At 38.4% G+C, this 20349-nt stretch overlaps 2 protein-coding genes across 2 annotated transcripts in view; one reads left to right on the top strand and one right to left on the bottom strand.

Moving 5' to 3' along the window:
- LOC138852889 (ceramide synthase 2-like) overlaps positions 1–15791 on the top strand; it is a 47918-nt gene extending 32127 nt beyond the window's left edge. The window contains exons 2-3 of the mRNA XM_070086416.1: positions 10409–10510; positions 14213–15791. Coding sequence (XP_069942517.1) covers positions 10409–10510; positions 14213–15064 — 954 coding nt within the window. The 3' untranslated portion in view covers positions 15065–15791. The remainder of the gene's footprint in view (positions 1–10408; positions 10511–14212) is intronic.
- Positions 15792–15928: 137 nt separating this feature from the next.
- LOC128689481 (reticulon-1-A-like) lies at positions 15929–19866 on the bottom strand. The gene is given in 2 exon segments (XM_053777818.2): positions 15929–17574; positions 17576–19866. Coding segments are annotated over 2 exon segments (894 nt in total). The 5' UTR covers positions 18241–19866; the 3' UTR covers positions 15929–17345.
- Between the last annotated feature and the right edge of the window lie 483 nt (positions 19867–20349).

The following is a 20349-nucleotide window of genomic DNA, read 5'->3' as shown; positions in this document are numbered from 1 at the left end:
CAACCTTCGATGTAAACCTGATAACAGTCCTTTAATGGTAACTGAGGATGGGGCCATCCAGTCTACCACAGCCAGATCTGAGACTGAACCTCTGCAAAGTGTGCAAGAACCCCACCTCACTGCAAAGGATTCTGGTGATACCAGAATGCCATCACACACACCAGCTGTGGAGGAGCTAGCCATCCCTGCTAGCACATATGGAACTACTGGTCTGCCACTACAGATACCTATGGCTACACCTGAATATGGGGATGAGTTTGTCATTTCTCCCAATACACACAACTACAACAGTCAGACGGACACCACACAGGTAACCTCCCTGGAAATTGGAGATGAGTCAGATGCACAGGACCTACCTGCAATGAATGATGAAACAGAGAACACTAATGTAACCATGGTACCTGTTAAGGTGATAGGTGTTAAAGAAAGCACTAACCCAGAAGTGCCATCCTCCGGAGAGGCATTGGATTCGTTAGACCTTCCTCATATTATAACAACTTTCCAGAAAAAAATTGAGCATCTTGAACAGATCCTGACAAGTTTAATAAATATATGTAATCAGGATGATGCTCTTGAGCATGGTGATGATGTCAAAAGTGCAGCAATCTCCGTTCAGCTTCCAGCAATTTGTGAGAAAGAAGCCCATAACTCTTGCCTTCAAGACTTGCCTTATCACTGGCTGCCAAAATGCCGAAAAATGCTTAAAAATAAAGGTCCTGAAGATAAAGACGTACAAACTATGCTATTTGCTCTTAAGTATCTGCACACTGTAGTCAAAGCATAATAGTTTTACCATCTTATGAGCAAGAGATTGTAATAACTCACTACAATGGATACATTACAAATCTTTTCATGGAACATTGCTTCCATCAGGAAGCGGTTGCCTGACTTACATCATATTAGTGCAACCAAGAATATTGATGTCATCTGTTTGCAGGAATGTAGATTGAAAGATGGAGCACCTCCACCAAACTTGCCTGGATATGCAGCTTATAACCTAAGGTCAACCAACTGTTGTGTGATGTATGTCAGAAAGAGCTTGCCACATTCACTCCTTTCCTTGCAGAGTCGAGTTAACATGCAGTATCATGGTGTCAAAGTATATGCAGGCGATTTTTCCATAAACATTTTTAATCTCTATGCCCCAGCGAACCAGCTTCGACCTGATGCTTTACCAGATCGCATCAATAGTGAACCTACCATCATTCTTGGAGATTTTAATGCCAGACATAAGAATATTGGTGGGTCTATAACAAACACCAATGGAACTAAACTAGTGAGATTGCTAAATGAGCATGATAATGTTCGAATTGTGGGCACTACTGAGCCTACTCACATATATGGTGGCATACTAGATCTGTGTCTTGGATTTAATACATCATATACGATGCATGACTCTGTCATAGTTGATGATCTTCTATCTGATCACTTCCCAAGACTAACAACTGTCAATCTTGATCACATCTCCAGCAATCAAGGAGCTAAATACAGAAGGAGGAAACTTATTCTCAAACCAGAACACAGAGACAACTTTATTAACCACTTGGATCAATGGTATAAGAATTACGAGCCCATTGGCACACAAAAATTTAATGATGATTTAATTACCACTATTGAGAGTGTTCTCACAGATCAAGTGGGCAGGAATAGGAAACAAAAACCCTCCACTATAAATAACAATAAAAACCAATGTAAATACTATAATGATCCACAGCTGCGCAATCTAACACATGCAGCTAGGAGGATTGGTAAAGCATACCGTGAATGTAGAACCCCAGACCTGCTCAGAACGTTCCAAGCTGCACTAACAAATGCAAGGAATAGAAAGGAAGAACTTAGGCAACAGGAATGGGAACAGTTTGTTAGTGGATTAAATAGGTCCACCCCTTTGAGTTTGGCTTGGAAAGGTATAAATAAAATAACCAGGAAAAAGACTGGCAATGTTGCTCATCCCTTTCCTCTTGAAAAAGCAAATGACCTCATAAATGACTGGTCCAAAACATCCAGGCATGAAAGCCTTCCATCTCATATTAGAAAAAATTTAGAGAGTACTTCTGAAGAAATGTTGAAACTGATTAATTTTATGAGCCAAAATATTGATGAGAGTGATTGCCTCTTTACCGAGTATGAATTAGATAATGCATTAACCAAAGGTCGATCAACTGCTCCTGGAGAGGATGGTATAACCTATGATATTCTCAGAACTCTAAGGCACGTGCCTGATAACCCTTTGTTGGCACTGTATAATCTCAGTTACATTGAGGGCGTTCTTCCTACTTCCTGGACCAATAGTCTCATTGTGCCTATCCCTAAGCCCCAACAGCCTGATACATTTAGGCCGATCTCCTTAACTAGTTGTCTTTGTAAAACTTTTGAAAGAATGATGCTTAACAGACTGTACTACAGAATCAGACATCAACTTTCCCCCTACCTCTATGGGTTCATGAAAGGTAAAAGTGTGCAGAACTGTATTTCCACCTTTCTCACTGCACACACCTCTACTAGTTTTACCACTTTTCTTGATCTAAAATCTGCATTTGATATTGCGAACAGAACCGTTATACTACATGAACTAGCCAAAATGAATATTGGTGGTAGCTTACTCTGCTGGATAATAGGATACCTGTCAAATAGAGTATCCTCTGTCCTTTACCAAGGCTTCAGAAGTGATTCTAAAGAAATGTCTTTAGGTACACCGCAGGGAGGAGTTCTTAGTCCCATGCTATTTAATATTCTGATTAATGCTCTCCTAAATGCTCTACCTGCCTCACCTAAACATATAGCTATAAGCTATGCTGATGATATCATGATCCATACAACAGGGCATAAGAAGATGAATACCATTCTTAATGAAGTTCAAGCAATTTGTAATCGACTAGGCCTCATAATATCTTCCTCTAAAACTAAGATATTAACAAGCAAACGACATCCCCCACCCATCTATTTGCAGGGTGAAATCATTAGCTACGTTAAAACTTACAGATATCTTGGTGTAGATGTACCCTTTAACAAATCCACTATACCACAACTAAACAAGAAATGTAAAGCTAGGCTAAATGCTCTCAAAGCTGTTGCTGGCTACAATCCCAACTATGGTGCAAATGTGAGAATCGTGAGAATGATGTACATAGCCTATGTTAGGTCCTTAATTGATTATGCTGCTCCCATGTTGATATTAGCTAGAGAAAGTTCTCTCCGACCCTTGGAGTTAATGCAAAATGAAGCTCTCAGGATTATTCTTGGCTGTCCCAGATCTACAAAAGTTCTTAACATGAGGAAGGAGCTTGGTATTTCTAGTATCAGTGATAGGATTGTTGAAATTAACACTGTACTCGGTATTAGAATGTTGAGAAACGAACCAGACACTGTCACAGTGAATCTTACCAAGTGTCTAGAGGTAAATACACACAGATCTAAATGGATTGTGAAAACGTGCAATTGCATTAAGTTTTATAACCTGCATGAACTGTATCACTGTAGGCAACAAGAGCATTTCACCCCTCCATGGAAGATGTGTTCATTTAATATCACATACCTACAAGTCCCTCCCAAGAAGCTCATTGCTAGTAATCCCTTCCTTAAATCTCTTGTTAGAGCAACTGCTCAAGAAGAAATTTCTCACCTAGCTGGTAGTAACAAGTTATCACAAGTTATATACACTGATGGATCTAAACAGGAGTCTTCTGGCAGGGCTGCATCTGCTCTTGTTGCCACCTCCCTAGTTAAGAACGATAATAAATTTGTTGAGTTAGGCATAAGAATTAACAACTGGGCGTCTACACTGCAAACTGAATTGTTTGCAATCCTAATGGCGCTAAAGCTAACCTATGACACTGAGCTTGACTCTATCATCATTACTGATTCTATGTCATCATTGAAGGCTCTTGGCTCATATAATGACTCCAACAACATGCTCATTGGGGAAGCCAGGTATAGATACTCAAAAATTAGGGACAAAGGAATTAATGTACAATTGCTATGGATCCCATCACACATTGGATTACTCCTTCATGATAAAGTTGATATGTTAGCCAAGAAGAGTATCGAGAAGGAGAATGTAGAATATAACTTTGGTATAACTGTGTCTAGCATTAGGAATAATATTAGGAGAGAAGTAAATAATGAAAATGATTGTTATAGGAATGCAGTTAGAAGCCTGAGTAGATCTATAACCCACTATGATAACATGAACGTAGATAAGTATGTTTATGGAGCAACTTGCAATGTGAACAGACTGACTGATGTTGTAGTGGCCAGGCTTAGGCTTGGTTACAAGTACTTCTGGCAGTTTGGGAGACACACAGATGATGATCAAACTAAATGTAAATTATGTGATCAGGCATATGGTCACTCTCTTGAACACTATGTGCTTAATTGTCCACTTATTGAGGAATACAGAGACAGACAGTATAATAACCTATGTGACATGTCAAGATATCTTATTAATGAAAATAAGATACCAGATATACTAAGCAAATTTCCTAAATTTGCTTGTAACAGATAAGTGAACTATAGATATGTAGATATAAATCCATATGTATTCCTGTTAACCCTTTGGGGCCTAGTTCCTAGGCCTTTTGTGTATCCATATGCTCTCGCGCTACCGTCCACAGGATGGATATGGGGTGCACAATAAACTAGCCACTTCGGTGGCAAAATCTAATCTAAATCTTAAAAGTTTCTCTTTTCAAATTTAGTAATTTATACAGGAGAAGGGGTTACTAGCCCCTTGCTCCCAGCATTTTAGTCGCCTCTTACAACACGCATGGCCTACGGAGGAAGAATTCTGTTCCACTTCCCCATGAAGATAAGAGGAAATAAACAAGAACAAGAACTAGAAAGAAAATAGCAGAAAACCCAGAGGGGTGTGTGTATATATATATGTGTAGACAGCCTGGTTATATATGCTTGCACATGTATGTGTAGTGTGACCTAAGTGTAAGTAGAAGTGGCAAACGTACCTGAAATCTTGTCGGTTTTTCAAACCATTCATCACACCTGAAATCTTGTATGTTTATGAGACAGAAAAAAGGACACCAGCAATCCTACCATCATGTAAAACAATTACAGGCTTTCGTTTTACACTCACGTGGCAGGACGGCAGTACCTCCCTGGGTGGTTGCTGTCTACCAACCTACTACCTAAAAAATATTTGCATTCATGTAGATAAATACTACCACATTATTTTGTGTGTGTGTTTTGACCAATCTTCATGAAATTTATTTTTTATCTACTTTTCACATACCTACACTCAAAAAAAAAAAAAAAAATGCGAAGAAATTGGACCCAATATATATATATATATATATATATATATATATATATATATATATATATATATATAATATATATATATATATATATATATATATATATATATATATATACTTACACTTAGGTCACACTACACATACATGTACACATTTATTTATACACACTCATCTGAGTTTTCTTTGATTTTATCTTAATAGTTCTTGGTCTTATTACTTTTCCTTTTATATCCATGGGGAAGTGGAATAAGAATCTTTCCTCCGTAAGCCATGCGTGTTGTAAAAGTCAACTAAAATGCCGGGAACAATGGGCTAGTAACCCCTTTTCCTGTAAAGATTACTAAAAAGAATAAGAAGAAGAAAATTGTCAAAGTGGGAAGTCTGAATGTGCGTGGATGTTGTGCAAATGATAAGAAAGAGATGATTGTGGATGTTATGAATGAGAAGAAGCTGGATGTCCTGGCTTTAAGTGAAACAAAGCTGAAGGGGGTGGGAGAGTTTCAGTGGAGAGGAATAAATGGGATTAGGTCAGGGGTTTCAAATAGAGTTAGAGCTAAAGAAGGAGTAGCAATAATGTTGAAGGATAAGCTATGGCAGGAAAAGAGGGACTATAAATGTATTAATTCAAGGATTATGTGGAGTAAAATAAAGATTGGATGTGAAAAGTGGGTTATAATAAGCGTGTATGCACCTGGAGAAGAGAGAAGTGTAGAGGAGAGAGAGAGATTTTGGGAAATGTTGAGTGAATGCGTGGGGAGTTTTGAATCAAGTGTGAGAGTAATGGTGGTTGGGGATTTCAATGCTAAAGTGGGTAAAAATGTTATGGAAGGAGTAGTAGGTAAATTTGGGGTGCCAGGGGTAAATGTAAATGGGGAGCCTTTAATTGAGCTATGTGTAGAAAGAAATTTGGTAATAAGTAATACATATTTTATGAAAAAGAGGATAAATAAATATACAAGGTATGATAAAAGGTTGATGGGTAGGCTCCAGGATGTACATGTTTATAGAGGGGCAACTGATATATCGGATCATTATTTAGTTGTAGCTACAGTTATAGTAAGAGGTAGATGGGAAAAGAGGAAGGTGGCAACAACAAGTAAGAGGGAGGTGAAAGTGTATAAACTAAGGGAGGAGGAAGTTCGGGTGAGATATAAGCGACTATTGGCAGAAAGGTGGGCTAGTGCAAAGATGAGTAGTGGGGGGGTTGAAGAGGGTTGGAATATTTTTAAAAATGCAGTATTAGAATGTGGGGCAGAAGTTTGTGGTTATAGGAGGGTGGGGGCAGGAGGAAAGAGGAGTGATTGGTGGAATGATGAAGTAAAGGGTGTGATAAAAGAGAAAAAGGTAGCTTATGAGAGGTTTTTACAAAGCAGAAGTGTTATAAGAAGAGCAGAGTATATGGAGAGTAAAAGAAAGGTAAAGAGAGTGGTGAGAGAGTGCAAAAGGAGAGCAGATGATAGAGTGGGAGAGGCACTGTCAAGAAATTTTAATGAAAATAAGAAAAAATTTTGGAGTGAGTTAAACAAGTTAAGAAAGCCTAGGGAAAATATGGATTTGTCAGTTAAAAACAGAGTAGGGGAGTTAGTAGATGGGGAGATGGAGGTATTGGGTAGATGGCGAGAATATTTTGAGGAACTTTTAAATGTTAAGGAAGAAACAGAGGCAGTAATTTCATGCACTGGTCAGGGAGGTATACCATCTTTTAGGAGTGAAGAAGAGCAGAATGTAAGTGTGGGGGAGGTACGTGAGGCATTACGTAAAATGAAAGGGGGTAAAGCAGCTGGAACTGATGGGATCATGACAGAAATGTTAAAAGCAGGGGGGGATATAGTGTTGGAGTGGTTGGTACTTTTGTTTAATAAATGTATGAAAGAGGGGAAGGTACCTAGGGATTGGCAGAGAGCATGTATAGTCCCTTTATATAAAGGGAAACGGGACAAAAGAGACTGTAAAAATTATAGAGGAATAAGCTTACTGAGTATACCAGGAAAAGCGTACGGTAGGGTTATAATTGAAAGAATTAGAGGTAAGACAGAATGTAGGATTGCGGATGAGCAAGGAGGTTTTAGAGTGGGTAGGGGATGTGTAGATCAAGTGTTTACATTGAAGCATATATGTGAACAGTATTTAGATAAAGATAGGGAAGTTTTTATTGCATTTATGGATTTAGAAAAGGCATATGATAGAGTGGATAGAGGAGCAATGTGGCAGATGTTGCAAGTATATGGAATAGGTGGTAAGTTATTAAATGCTGTAAAGAGTTTTTATGAGGATAGTGAGGCTCAGGTTAGGGTGTGTAGAAGAGAGGGAGACTACTTCCCGGTAAAAGTAGGTCTTAGACAGGGATGTGTAATGTCACCATGGTTGTTTAATATATTTATAGATGGGGTTGTAAAGGAAGTAAATGCTAGGGTGTTTGGGAGAGGGGTGGGATTAAATTATGGGGAATCAAATTCAAAATGGGAATTGACACAGTTACTTTTTGCTGATGATACTGTGCTTATGGGAGATTCTAAAGAAAAATTGCAAAGGTTAGTGGATGAGTTTGGGAATGTGTGTAAAGGTAGAAAGTTGAAAGTGAACATAGAAAAGAGTAAGGTGATGAAGGTGTCAAATGATTTAGATAAAGAAAAATTGGATATCAAATTGGGGAGGAGGAGTATGGAAGAAGTAAATGTTTTCAGATACTTGGGAGTTGACGTGTCGGCGGATGGATTTATGAAGGATGAGGTTAATCATAGAATTGATGAGGGAAAAAAGGTGAGTGGTGCGTTGAGGTATATGTGGAGTCAAAAAACGTTATCTATGGAGGCAAAGAAGGGAATGTATGAAAGTATAGTAGTACCAACACTCTTATATGGGTGTGAAGCTTGGGTGGTAAATGCAGCAGCGAGGAGACGGTTGGAGGCAGTGGAGATGTCCCGTTTAAGGGCAATATGTGGTGTAAATATTATGCAGAAAATTCGGAGTGTGGAAATTAGGAGAAGGTGTGGAGTTAATAAAAGTATTAGTCAGAGGGCAGAAGAGGGGTTGTTGAGGTGGTTTGGTCATTTAGAGAGAATGGATCAAAGTAGAATGACATGGAAAGCATATAAATCTATAGGGGAAGGAAGGCGGGGTAGGGGTCGTCCTCGAAAGGGTTGGAGAGAGGGGGTAAAGGAGGTTTTGTGGGTAAGGGGCTTGGACTTCCAGCAAGCGTGCGTGAGCGTGTTAGATAGGAGTGAATGGAGACGAATGGTACTTGGGACCTGACGATCTGTTGGAGTGTGAGCAGGGTAATATTTAGTGAAGGGATTCAGGGAAACCGGTTATTTTCATATAGTCGGACTTGAGTCCTGGAAATGGGAAGTACAATGCCTGCACTTTAAAGGAGGGGTTTGGGATATTGGCAGTTTGGAGGGATATGTTGTGTATCTTTATATGTGTATGCTTCTAGACTGTTGTATTCTGAGCACCTCTGCAAAAACAGTGATAATGTGCGAGTGTGGTGAAAGTGTTGAATGATGATGAAAGTATTTTCTTTTTGGGGATTTTTTCTTTCTTTTTTGGGTCACCCTGCCTTGGTGGGAGACGGCCGACTTGTTGAAAAAAAAAAAAAAAAAAATATATATATATATATATATATATATATATATATATAAATATATATATATATATATATATATATATATATATATATATATATATATATATATATATATATATATATATATAAATGTATATAATAGCGTTGTTTCTAAGAAACGTATCTATACCAGTATTCGAATTGATATTTCAGACAACTGTGAATGTAAGACATTCTGTAAACAGTTGGTGTACGTCCCTTCAAGTAACTACTGTGATGGTCTGATGGTCTGTTATCTCTTCTTTTGATATTATGTAGCGATTTTAATTAATTGTAGTGAAGGAATTTGTTATATTAGTAAACTCAGGCTGAAGCTCTTACGATATTGATATGACAGATGACACTACATACGTCTACTCTCACCCGAGACCAGTCATGCTAGCCAATACTGTAAATACTGAATTACAGAAAATATCAACCTGGATGAGGACCAACAAACTTACTCTAAACATTGACAAAACCTACTACATTCAGTTTGGTAACAGAGCTGCAGATGTGTCTCTTAACATAATGATAAACGGATCACCTATCACAAAGCTCACAGAGGGAAAATTCCTAGGAATCCACCTTGATAATAGACTCAAATTTCAAACCCATATACAACAAATTTCCCAAAAAATTTCCAAGACCGTAGGCATACTATCGAAGATACGGTACTATGTTCCACAGTCAGCCCTCCTGGCCTTATATCACTCACTTATTTACCCCTATCTCACCTATGGAATTTGTGCATGGGGCTCAACAACAATAAACCATCTCAGACCACTAATTACCCAACAAAAGGCTGCAGTCAGAATGATAACAAATTCTCACTATAGGCAGCACACTCCACCAATATTCAAAACTCTGCACCTACTACATATATAGAACACTTAACTCGGACATAAACCCTCCCCTCAAACATCTCCTTGCCAACCTCAACAGAACACATGACCATAACACAAGGCACAGATCACTCTTTGATGTTCCTCGAGTCCATCTCACACTGCAAAAATTCAATGCACATAAAAGGCCCTTAAATCTGGAATTCATTACCTGTGAATATAAAAGAAACACTGTCTGTTTATAAATTCAAGTCTCTTCTCAAAAATCACTTACTCACCCACAACTAAATAAATACTGAATAATTGTATCTCATAAATTGTATCTCATATATGTATCTCATTATTGTATCATAAATGTCAACCTGTTACCCAATCAAACTTTGTTACTATTCTTCATTACGTAACATAATACTCCATTCTACTGATTACACAGCAACACAGTAAATGACCATGTGACCTGTCTTTGTAATACTCATTTGTACTAAATTGTTATCTGTTTTACAATAATTTTTGTACCACTGAATATATCATTGCTTAGTTAATCTTAAGTTAATTTTAAGCCTGCCCATAATGCTCTGCATACAAGGGGCTTCAGCATGTTGCACTTTAAAAAATTGTATTCCTTGTACTTCTCTGTATTATGTTCAAATAAATAAATAAATAAATAAATGTGTTGTTGTTTTTAACAGCCAGGTGTTGGTCTGAGACAAGAGGACAGCAAAAGATATAGCAGTTACAAGAAGCTACAACAATTGTGTCTTCAGTATATCTGGACAATGTCTCTCTTAAAGGTGAGATTTTTCAAGTCATGAGCCTTCGAGGGAGGCGCCTTGATTCCGGTGAAGGGCTCTTGATTAAGAGAATTTAGCTGCCTTTTCCTTGGGTCAAATCTCATTACCTCATTATCCAAACCTCCTAGAGGTTTAGCGCTTCCCTCAATATTGTCATTGAAAAACGCAAACCTGTGATTGAAACCTTATATAAATATTATCTTGTTCTGCTCTGTCTTTGTCCTACCATACAATATATAATTATTATAGTTATGGGGAGCGCTAAACCCGTAGGATTATATAGCGCATGTGGGGGAGGGACGGAAGGTATTCAGACTTGATTCAAGGAACCGGAGCACAGATCCAATTCCCTAGATCAAGAGCCCCTCACCAGCGTCAAGGAACCCCCCCCTTTGAGGGGTCCTACCATACAACACCATCCTTCTCATCTAAGTCAGTATTTCATTGTGACTAAGACATCAAACAATGATTATATAACTATTGTAGAGTTCGTCTTTATAATATTTTAATTATTGGCGTTGTGGTATGTTATAAGTTTAAGGAAGATAATTTTTCTCAATAAACGACATTATATAATCAAGCCTAACCCAGTCAAACCTAACCTAATTTTACCTAACCGAGCCTAGCCTGGACTAATTTAAAAATAACCTATTATAATAAAGCAATTGAGAAATTTACTTAAAACAATATGCAAGAAACCGACTTTGGCATGAGCAATCTGTTATCTTAGGGATAACATTTTGATTTAGTCAGACTAAATCAAATATATATATATATATATATATATATATATATATATATATATATATATATATATATATATATATATATATATATATATATATATATATATATATATAATATATATATATATAAAATATATATATATATATATATATATATATATATATATATATATATATATATATATATATATATATATATATATATATATATATATATATATATATATATATATATATATATATATATATATATATATATATATATATATATATATATATATATATATATATATATATATATATATATATATATATATATATATATATATATATTATATATATATATATATATATATATATATATATATATATATATATATATATATATATATATATATATATATATATATATATATATATATATATATATATATATATATATATATATATATATATATATATATATATATATATATATATATATATATATATATATATATATATATATATATATATATATATATATATATATATATATATATATATATATATATATATATATATATATATATATATATATATATATATATATATATATATTTGTCTGTGAAGTGACCAAAGTGTAAGTAGGAGTAGCTAGATATCCCTGTTATCTAGCGTGTTTATGAGACAGAAAAAGAAACCAGCAATCCTACCATCATGCAAAACAGTTACAGGTTTCTGTTTCACAGTCATCTGGCAGGACGGTAGTATTTCCCTGGGTGGTTGCTGTCTACTAACCTACTACTCGAATATATATATATATATATATATATATATATATATATATATATATATATATATATATATATATATATAGAGAGAGAGAGAGAGAGAGAGAGAGAAATAGATAGATAAATAGATATCGTAGTCAGCTGGACTCGATACTGCTACTGGACGGACAAAATTTCTATGCAGCTCTTTTATCCACTAGGCCACAAATGCCACATAAACTGGGCAGCCTGGTTCACAAGCCAAGTTTCTTTCCCAGCCCGGGCACGTCAGTCAGCCTCAAGCATGGATTCAAGCTATTTTAGTCTCCTTCTTTATGTTCTGACGTTGAAGAATTGAGACACTTATGCATCTTATGGGAATCTTTACTGAAGAAACGTTTCGCCACAAAGTGGGTTCATCAGTTTAATACAAAGCAGGAAGGTATAAGGAGAGGAGTTTGAGGTAATCAGTCCCTCAGCCTGGAGTCGCTGTGTTCAGTCGATCAGTCTTGTAGAAAGTACAACACAGGGCCGTAGACGTGGCTTGTATACTGTAGTCAGGTAAGGCGAAGCAGGAGGCGGGGTCATAGTGGAACCATCCACAAATCTAAGTAGGTCTTCGTCCAAAGATTGGACAAGTTTTGAAGAATTCGAAACGTTTCGAAATAAAGACACCTAACTGTTGCATATGCATCTTACCTAACAATCTGTCGGTATTTTATACCATTTTAATATTCACCTTTGTAATCTTTTAACTACCGCCCACAAGATGGGTATGGGGTGACTACCATCCAGAGAATGGGTATGGGGTGACTACCACCCAGAGGATCGGTATTGGGTGACTACCGCCCAGTGGATAGGTATGGGGTGACTACCGCCCAGAGGATGGGTATGGGGTAACTACCGCCCACAGGATGGGTATGGGGTGACTACCGCCCACAGGATGGGTATGGGGTGACTACCGCCCAGAGGATCGGTATGGGGTGACTACCGCCCAGTGGATAGGTATAGGGTGACTACCGCCCAGAGGATCGGTATTGGGTGACTACCGCCCAGTGGATAGGTATGGGGTGACTACCGCCCACATGATGGGTATGGGGTAACTACCGCCCACAGGATGGGTATGGGGTGACTACCGCCCAGTGGATAGGTATAGGGTGACTACCGCCCAGAGGATCGGTATTGGGTGACTACCGCCCAGTGGATAGGTATGGGGTGACTACCGCCCAGAGGATCGGTATTGGGTGACTACCGCCCAGTGGATAGGTATGGGGTGACTACCGCCCACATGATGGGTATGGGGTAACTACCGCCCACAGGATGGGTATGGGGTGACTACCGCCCACAGGATGAGTATGGGGTGACTACCGCCCACAGGATGGGTATGGAGTGACTACCACCCACAGGATGGGTATGGGGTGACTACCTCTCACAGGATGGGTATGGGGTGACTACCTCTCACAGGATGGGTATGGGGTGACTACCTCTCACAGAATGGGTATGGGGTGACTACCTCTCACAGGATGGGTATGGGGTGACTACCGCCCACAGGAAGGGTATGGGGTGCATAATTTTTTATTATTATCACACTGGCCGATTCCCACCAAGGCAGGGTGGCCCGAAAAAGAAAAACTTTCACCATCATTCACTCCATCACTGTCTTGCCAGAAGGGTGCTTTACACTACAGTTTTTAAACTGCAACATTATCACCCCTCCTTCAGGTGTGCATAATAAAGATATTAAACTGAAAAACTGCTTCTGTTACGCCATCAGTAGTTTTCAAATTTGTTTTACCGCACTGTGATAATTTACTAGAATATTAATCTTAATTTACTTCGATATAAACTCAGTGTTGTATTCATTGCTGTTGGTGTTGGTAGTTTACATTTATTCCATTTCATAGATACACCTGGGCATTTATTTTGCATAATGTGGTTAGAAAACAAATCAATTCCTCGCTTGAAAAAGGCCTGTTTAATGCAAATAGCCCTAAATATTTGTACAAAATATATAAAGATACAATTTGTTGGTGGAAGCTGTACCGATTTGATTACAATTTACAACAACCACAACGAAATCACTACTATTTTTGAATTACAAACTACAACCCACCTCTATACTTTACCACTGTGGGTTTAGTGTTTATTCTGTGAATATTATAGTAATCCTCAGTTGTACACTAAGTAAATAATTTACATTGCAGACGGGAGGCTGGTGGGGAAGATTGCATGCTGCCCTCTGGCAGTCAGATTTCTGGCTTCCTGAAGGAGTCACTTGGCAGGATATACATACTTCAGCTGGTGACCTATGGTTCTACTCGCTGCTGGTTGCTATTATGTTCTTATTCTTCCGCTACTGGTGTTTGCAGCCCTTGCTGGATCCATTGGCCAAGTGCTGGTTCCAACGCCGACACAATTTCAACTACAAGGAAGTCATTGATCATGGATTTCATTTATTTTGTCACATCCTGTTCGCCGTGGTTGGAGCATGCGTGACACTGCCCAAGCCGTGGCTGAGGGACACCACATTGTGCTGGAAAGATTTCCCAAACCATGAAGTCACATCCGACATCTTTTGGTATTTTATGATCATGTTGGGTTACTACTGGGCCATAATGATAATGGACATACTTCCTCCTAGTAGACAAAATCCTACCAATATTAAGATAACCTTTCATCATATTGTCACTGTTCTTCTCATAGTGTTTACCTGGATTTGCGGCCTCATTAGAATAGCAACTCTTATTCTGTTCATCCATGAATATTCTGATGTAGCGTTACATGCAAAGAAGATGTGTAAATACGCAGGTTACAAGAAGGCAAGTGAGCTTTTCTCTGTAGCCTTCTGCTTTCTGTGGGTCTTGACCCGCTGTTGTGTCTTACCCTGGATGGCACTCAGCATTTTCCTTGACGCAGGACGCTGGATAAAGATGCCAGCCTTATTTTTGTATCAGTTTTTGTTCCTGAGTTTGCTGAGTCTGACCTTCATATGGACGTTGTTATTGATAAGGTCAGTGGTGAGGAAGGTGAGAAGCAACATGCTTCACATCCTGTAATCGTCAACACATCATAGTGTGTGTGTGTGTGTGTGTGTGTGTGTGTGTGTGTGTGTGTGTGTGTGTGTGTGTGTGTGTGTGTGTGTGTGTGTGTGTGTGTGTGTGTGTGTGTGTGTGTGTGTGTGTGCGTGTGTGTGTGTATGAGTGTGTGTGTGTGTGTGTGTGTGTGTGGGTGGGTGGGTGTGTGTGTGTGTATGAGTTTGTGTGTGTGTGTGACTCAACAATCAATATTTGCACCAATAACTCATTACAGTTGTGACCGGGTGTGGAAGTGTGAATTGCTCATTACTCTATAATTTGTTCATGATTGTAGCCATGTATAAACGTAACCATTCTTACAGGATTCATTACCTTTGTAACTTGTGAGTTCATTACATTTGTACCTAGTTCAGCTATCAAAACTTTAGGGGCCAGTCTCTGGACCCTTTATGTACCTCTGTAATCTGTAAATACCTTTGTAACTTGTCATGATTGTGACCAGACCTACCTGGAGTTCATTACCTTTGTAAATTGTGTGTTCATTACCTTTGTAAATTGTGAGTTCATTACCTTTGTAACTGTGAGTTCATTACCTTTGTAATTGTGAGTTCATTACCTCTGTAACTTGCTCAGCTATCAGAACTTTGGAGTCCAGTCCCTGGACCAATTATGTACCTCTGTAATCTTATGACTACCGCCCACAGGATGGGTATGGAGTGACTACCGCCCACAGGATGGGTATGGGGTGACTACCGCCCACAGGATGGGTATGGGGTGCATAATAAACATTAAACTAAACTAACTTTCAGAGTTCACCTCAAACACTCACATTCAAATCAAATCAAAGTTTATTCTCTATAAGGATTACAATGCGGGGTTTACAGATTTTTTTATCACTGATGTTTTATTTGGTAGTACAGCAAGTTTACTGTTTGTGACAGTAATATGCAATATGAAAGAACACTTACAGGTGTTTAGAAAACCTTTTCAGAGATTTTTTTCCTTTTTTTATATTTGTTTTCCTACCCATTTCCCAAATATAAATAAAATCTTCACATGTTTGCATCTCCACAATTGTGTTCTGTTAAATATTTCATAAAGTAGGGATTCATGAATGTTCCTCTACTGTTCAATGCATAAATGAAACCTTAAATTTATATTGCCTCTGAATCCTTGCCTTCATATTTATGATGACACTGAAAATGTATACTGAAACTCTTTAATTAAACAGCTGTGGCAAGCAACAACACTATCAAAGTTTGGAGGAAAATTTCTCACTTCAGACACAAGAGAACACCCATCAAAACTGGAAGCAGGTTTTCCCATACATAATTATGGAAGTGATTATATATAAAAATCAAAACTATTTGCATATTTATAAAAGTATATGCATGTGGGTACAACAGATATCAATTTCTATATAAAAATAAAAAAAACATTAAGATTATAAACTATGAGGACATATTTCAGAAGAGTGACGAATGGCAACATATCTCTTGCACTATATGGCAATTTTCTACATTAACCATAAGACAGTCATATCCAAGCATGTAAGAACTAAACCAACTTAACGTGATTGCATTGATACGCCCTTCAAGTCTCTAGTGTTAAAAATCAAGAAAATTTATTCTACAGAAAACAGTTATGCAACGACTATATAGTAGAGTGGTGTATCTTGGACTATTCCTCACCCTTGATTGTGTTGTATAGGGAGGGGGGTTTGACAGCATTTCAGTATTCACGATGTTTCGAGTACACATACAGAACACCTAATATATTATGTATGCCCTCAATGCTACACAATCTTCTGACCAAGACAAGCAAGCAAAGGTGAGAATCAGAAATAGGGTGACAAGAGGCACGATAGCATCAACTGAGCATCTCAATAGCACTAGTAGTATCAGCTGGAAGTGGCAATTTCATTCATTATGTGCCTCTTTATTCACAAAATAGTAGTCTCTAATCTCCTTAAACCTCACAAGAACAGCTTGCTGGGTTTCAGTCTTTTTAATTAACTTGTATATCAGGTTATAAACGATAAAGCTTTTAGCAATTTAACAAAGTCCACATACTATCAGGATTAATTACAATATGGTATATTCCCAGCATAAAACATATTGTGAAGGAAGGGAGTAGTGCACAGTTGGCCACAACACTAGGTTGGTTCTCCACCGGGATCACTCTTCGCATACTGACGAGAATACGCAGATGTCGAAGTTGGTGCAGATGCTGCAACGCACCAGTGGTTCGATGTAGCACACAAACAGAGATGCACACAGGATATCACACGTGACTAACATTCTTACTGGGTCTTTTCTTTATTTCCAATCGGAAGAGCAGCCTTTACCTTCGACATGACATCGTTCACCTGGTTGCGAACAAGGCCCACATACTGATCAATCTGAGCCTGGTTTTGTTCGTACACCTTGAGGAGAGTAAAGAGTGCTACCACAGCCAGGGTTACCAAGGTCAGTCCGTTGAACCAAGACCCAACGTATGTCAGACACCAAAGCAAGCAACCAAATTTGACAGTCAACAAGATCTTCCACAAGGAAAAGTCGTTTGATTTCAGAAAAGACAGGGTTGAACCAATTCACAAAGGCATCACTGAAATCACGTGCCTTTTCTTGAGGTAGGTCAGTATCCAATTCCAGGAGGCTCTTGAAAGGGTGTCCATCTTGAGGCTTCTGAATTGCCTGCATAATATTTTTGTAAACTCTATAGATAATGGTTACAGTAAGGACGATCAGCGAAGTGTAGGACACTACAAAAATTAAGGATACATAGGCCAGAGATATAAGGAGCGCAAGGAATGCTCCAAAAACTACAGCAGTCTTCTTCAAATCACGCCAGTAGATCAGGTCAACCAAAGGGTTTATGATACAGCGCAGGTCGATTGCCCCCGAGCTAGAGGCGTCCGCTGGAGAGGTGTCCCACTCAACGTTAGAGCCGCCGTTGGCTTGAATTCCTGTTACAACCGATTCAGACTCCATTTTGTCAAATATATCCAGGGTAAATGAGCGCACGAAAGGAAAGGAGACACTTTCACACAGAGAGCGAGCACAACACTCCGTCGCCAGCGCCCGTTGAGCGACCAGTGTGTGACAATGTCTGACGGTCAACCCGATTTTGGTTATTGTGTGGTTTACATGTAATAAAATACTAATTACAGAGGGGGCCACTAGAACACCTAGCATGGCTAGGCGTTTCGGGCGAACTTAGATTAATTCTTAACCCTAAATTATTACAAATCGTGGAGTAAGTTGACTAAATACTAAGTGACTAAATACTAGTTTGTGAGTTTAGCAATGTGTATGCTTTTGTTTTGGCATAATACATAGTTTCTATATTGGAGTATCACATGCAAACTTATGACTAGTTAGGAATCATTATTTTAAGATTAAGATACGTATTTCTGTGCTTATAGTCAAATGGGTGAGTGAGTGAGTGTAAGTGTGAACCACCAGGTGGTTTTCATGTAGTTAGTTGACGGGGTGTATGAGGGAGATAAGATGTTTTCTAACGGTAGTTTTGAAGGTGATGAATGTGTCAGCAGTTCTAGAGTTTTCAGGTAGGGTGTTCCAGATTTTAGGGCCTTTGACATACACTGAATTTTTGTAAAGGTTTAGTCGGACACGGGAATGTCGTAGAGATGTTTGTGTCTGGTGTTATGCCTATGGGTCCTGTCAAAACTATCAAGAAAGCGTTTTAGGTCAAGATTAATATTGGAATTTAAGGTCCTGTAGATTGCACAGTAGTAAGTGTGGATGTTCTGAACATGGCGTAAGTTTAGATCTATGAAGAGTGGGGGTGTGTGTTGCCAGGGATGGGATTTAGTGATTATTCTCACTGCGGCTTTTCGTTGGGTTATTATTGGCTTTAGGTGTGTTGCTGCAGTTGATCCCCAAGCACAAATAGCATAGGTGAGGTATGGATAAATGAGTGAATGGTATAGTGTGAGAAGGGCAGTTTGCGGCACGTAGTGTCGTATCTTGGAAAAGATCCCAACTGTTTTGGATATTTTTTTTTGTTATGTATTGGATATGGGTGCTGAAATTCAGGTTGTTGTCAAGGTATAGGCCAAGGAATTTGCCCTCATTATGTCTGGCAATTAGAGTGTTGTCGATCTTAATGTTAAGTTGCGCAACACCTGCTCTGCTACCAAACATAATATAGTAGCTTTTGTCAGTGTTAAGTGTAAGTTTATTGGCTGTCATCCAAGTTGATATTTTGAGCATCTCTTTAACAATGGTGTTGAGGGTGGCAAGATTAGGGTGAGAGATGACCTAACTCGTGTTGTCAGCAAAGAGAATGGGTTTCAGATATTGGGATACGTTTGGAAGATCATTGATGTAAATAAGGAAGAGCAGGGGTCCAAGGACACTTCCCTGCGGAACTCCAGTATCAAGTGGCCGTGTTGATGATGCTGTGTCTTTAATGGTGACATACTGAATACCGGCGAATAAAAAAAAAAACTGATACCTATTAGTAAGGTAGGATTTGAAATATGCAAGCGCATGGCCTCTTATACCATAATGGTCAAGTTTGTGGAGTAGGATGTCGTGGTCTACTGTGTCAAAAGCTTTTCTTATCCACACATGTTAGTGTTATGTGGGTCTTGATTAGGCCATCACAGGGCTGCTGGGAACCTCAGGTAGAAGCAAAAATTGAGGACAAGGTTCCTGTTGCCGCTTGCCGCTGCCGCGTCTATAATAATATAAGTAATATAAATATTACATGACAAATGTAACACAATAATAGTTTAATATGTTTATTATGCACCCCATACCCATCCTGTGGGCGGTAGTCAAAAGATTACAGAGGTACATAATTGGTCCAGGGACTGGACTCCAAAGTTTTGATAGCTGAGCAAGTTACAGAGGTAATGAACTCACAATTTACAAAGCTAATGAACTCACAATTTACAAAGGTAATGAACTCACAATTTACAAAGGTAATGAACTCCAGGTAGGTCTGGTCACAATCATGACAAGTTACAAAGGTATTTACAGATTACAGAGGTACGTAATGGGTCCAGGGACTGGGCCCCCAAAGTTTTGATAGCTGAACTAGGTACAAAGGTAATGAGCTCACAGGTTACAAAGGTAATGAATTCTGTAGAATGGTTACTTACGTTTATACATGGCTACAATCATGAACAAATTATAGAGTAATGAGCAATTCACACTTCCACACCCAGTCACAACTGTAGTGAGTTATTGGTGCAAATATTGATTGTTGAGTCACACACACCACACACACACACACACACACACACACACACACACACACACACACACACACAC

Source organism: Cherax quadricarinatus, chromosome 18 (genome assembly GCF_038502225.1).
Source record: "Cherax quadricarinatus isolate ZL_2023a chromosome 18, ASM3850222v1, whole genome shotgun sequence".
NCBI lineage: Eukaryota > Metazoa > Arthropoda > Malacostraca > Decapoda > Parastacidae > Cherax > Cherax quadricarinatus.
Note: the sequence above shows the minus strand (reverse complement) of the source record. Positions and strands in the feature narration are given on the sequence as shown.